General features: G+C 34.5%; 1 protein-coding gene across 1 annotated transcript; it reads right to left on the minus strand.

Annotated features, from left to right (window-relative positions):
* Positions 1 to 237: 237 nt before the first annotated feature.
* LOC113359480 lies at positions 238 to 2,288 on the minus strand. Its single transcript, XM_026603103.1, has 2 exons — positions 2,276 to 2,288; positions 238 to 848 (listed from the first exon to the last, which is right to left on the minus strand). Exons 1-2 carry the CDS (start codon positions 2,286 to 2,288, stop codon positions 238 to 240), a joined length of 624 nt encoding a protein of 207 aa, XP_026458888.1.
* Between the last annotated feature and the right edge of the window lie 908 nt (positions 2,289 to 3,196).

Raw genomic sequence — 3,196 nt, forward strand, 5'->3', positions numbered from 1 at the left:
AAATTTGTTTCAAAATAGCTTACGAATCCCAAAGGATTACCTTTCTTTTCGAACCATTTTTGACGCTTAGTGTAATCTTTCTGAAAATGACCAGGTTTCTTACAGAAACGACACTTATTGTCATCTTGCTTTGCCTTCTTCTTTTCGGGTTGACCAGAATTATTCTGTGGTGCTCCCTTATTGCCCTTTGTAGGCTTGCGCTTATTATTCACTCTTCGATTGACGAAATGTGCTTGATTAAGCCCCTTGCTGGTTTAGCCTAGCTTCCTCTTGAACCAACAAGTTTCCCAGTTCATTTGCATTCCACTTTTCTTTAATAGTGTTGTAATGCACTTGAAAAGGGGCATATTGAGGCGGAAGTGAATTGAGAATGAATTGGACAAGAAAGTTCTCATCCACAGTTAATTTCATCTCAGTGAGCTTAGCAGCAATGCTACGTATTTCTATCACGTGCTGGTGCATTGACCTTACACCGTTATACTTCATGGTGGTAAGATCAGCCATCAGCTTCCCAGCTAGAGACTTATCCGCTGTCTTAAAGCGTTCCTTTACGATTTCCATAAAGTCCTTAGCATTTTTAGGTTTGAGAAGCGATTCTTTAATGTTTGCATCAATGTGCATTCGCATCAACTGTATGCTCAGCCTATCACTTCTCTCCCACTTTTTCAAGAGATCCTTATCTTCAGTGAAATTCTTATCATCTATAATTGGATTTTCAATTTGGAGAGCAAGGTCAATATCCTGCACACCCAAAGTGAACTCAACATTCTCTTTCCATTCTGAGAAGTTGGTACCATTGAAGAATGGGATAGAAGAAGTATACGAATGCAAAGACTTAGAACTAGAAGCTGTAAAACATGACAAAGATACGCAAAGTCAAACTCACACGCATACAAATTAAGAAACTCATGTGGGTAGAATCTTAATAAAACAACAATCATGTCATAAAGTCATAAAAACATTCACACATATATAAGCAAGCAAAGACAAACATCTGTGGACATTATGCCTTTCATGGTTACATACATAAACATTAACACATATATAAGCAAGCAAAGATAAACATCTGTGGACATTATGCCTTTCATGGTTACATACATAAACATAATATTTATTCAAACATGTGGATTAGAGTTACCTGTGGGTAACTTTTCATTCTAATATGTATGACTAAGTAGTTAATTTCTTTATTTTTATATATACAAACACTTGAACAAACATCTCCTGTGGGTGATAGTTATTCTTATGTGATTGCACAAAACGATATAGACTTACAATGACATGTTAATATAATATAATACTTTAGTATCACTGTGGTGATAGCCAAAGAGCATACAATTCAAACATTTTTAATAACCTATACATATTCAAGTTACGCTACATTTGAAATCAAGGTCAACAGTCCAAAAAAATACATCATGTGAAAGTCAACATTCAAAACGGTCAAAGTCAACGGTCAACATTGGAAGTCAAACAGTTAGTCAAAGTCAACAGTAGAAGTCGAACGGTCATCCAAAGTCAACAGTCAATATAGGAAGTCAAATAGTGAGTTAACCGTGGAAGTCAAACAGACATAAAAAAAAATTCTTCATGATAGACGAACATCTCATGTCCGACCTTCGAAAACAGATACAGATACGCATAACCTATGTGGGCCAAGCCCAAAAAGTCTAATAAACATTACCGTGAGACCATACGTTACAGAATCGAAAAATGAAAATTAAATTTCACAATGAATACTGTTTAACCCTCCTAGCATACGTTATGACTATCAAAACGGCGTTTTGACTTTACACATGAATCAAACAGAACAGGTTATTGCTCTTAAACAAATCACATCATATCATCATATTGAATCATGTTCACCCAGAGATCACACAAACTCATGTTATTGTCAAATAAGTCAAACACCACACTTCAATCATACATGTCATGAAGCATACAGAAAAATGTGTATTTTTGCCGAAAAAAATAGCCACACTGATGGCTTGCAAGAGACCGTACAAAGCAAAGACAAATCATTATTCATGATGCTATTTTTATTATTTCTTAATGATTCATGGTATATAAACATAAACACTATTATTCGGAATCAAAACAGACATGATGATGGACTTAAATAAACACAACAACTACATACAAACATCAAGGAAAATCATGGAGTTCTAAACCATGGCTCTGATACCAAATATAAGTTTTATTTTATATATATAATGGTCGGATCTTCGAACAACATGACAATCACAATACGCATAGTTGTGTTAAAAGATAATACCTGATGAAGCCATCGATTAAATCCAAGAAATCCTCCAAAGCTGCAAGCACACCCGTAGAACAGAATATAATGAAATATCTTGGTTTCTCCTTCTTGACCCTTTTGTGTAATGAATAATAAAATTCTTGAACCCTGTACTGATGGCTACAAAGTTCCTTTTATAGGTAGAAGGAGAACCAAGGTTCCTAGGGTTAGAGTTAGCATTCAATCTCGACCGTCCATCAAGGAAGAGATATAGGAAATAAGCCCAAAAAATGGTAACCAATATACTTAGCAATATTCTCAATTAACCAAAAGATAATACATGGGCTCACATGATATTTTATATGCATAGAAATATTCTTACAAAATATTCAAAAGGGACGCATTTGGAAGCAACCATGTCTAAGATGGAAGCAACTATGTCTACGACCAATAATAAAACTGAGTAAAATGGAGATCGACCACCATTATACATAAGGTCCATAAGGTTATTGATTTGGAAGATTTTCAAACATCAACGATACAAAAATTTTGCAAAAGAATTTCGGTCAACTTGACACATGACTATTAATATCAGTAGAATGTTGTATCATGTTCTCTGTTTTCGCCAGATTCATAAGATGCTCTGGTCTCAAAGTTCACTTATGGAGATCGAACCATCTTGAGTGATGTAATAATGTACAAGCCTCATTTGGCTTAGGGGATAAACAAAAATCAGAAAAAATAAGGGTGCCAGTTAAATCTGGCTAGTTTGGGCTTATAGAAATTATTTAGGGCCTATAGAAATTGTTTGAGGCCTATCCTAGAAGACATCTCGAAGTAAACGAAACTCCCTTAGCCAACTATTTTTTAAATGACAAATTTATTCTTAATTAACTAGTGTTAATTCGATTGATTAAAGATGTTTAATCTTGTTAATCTGGAATCAACTAATCTTAA

This window comes from Papaver somniferum, chromosome 3 (assembly GCF_003573695.1).
Source record: "Papaver somniferum cultivar HN1 chromosome 3, ASM357369v1, whole genome shotgun sequence".
In the NCBI taxonomy this organism is placed as follows: Eukaryota; Viridiplantae; Streptophyta; class Magnoliopsida; order Ranunculales; family Papaveraceae; genus Papaver; species Papaver somniferum.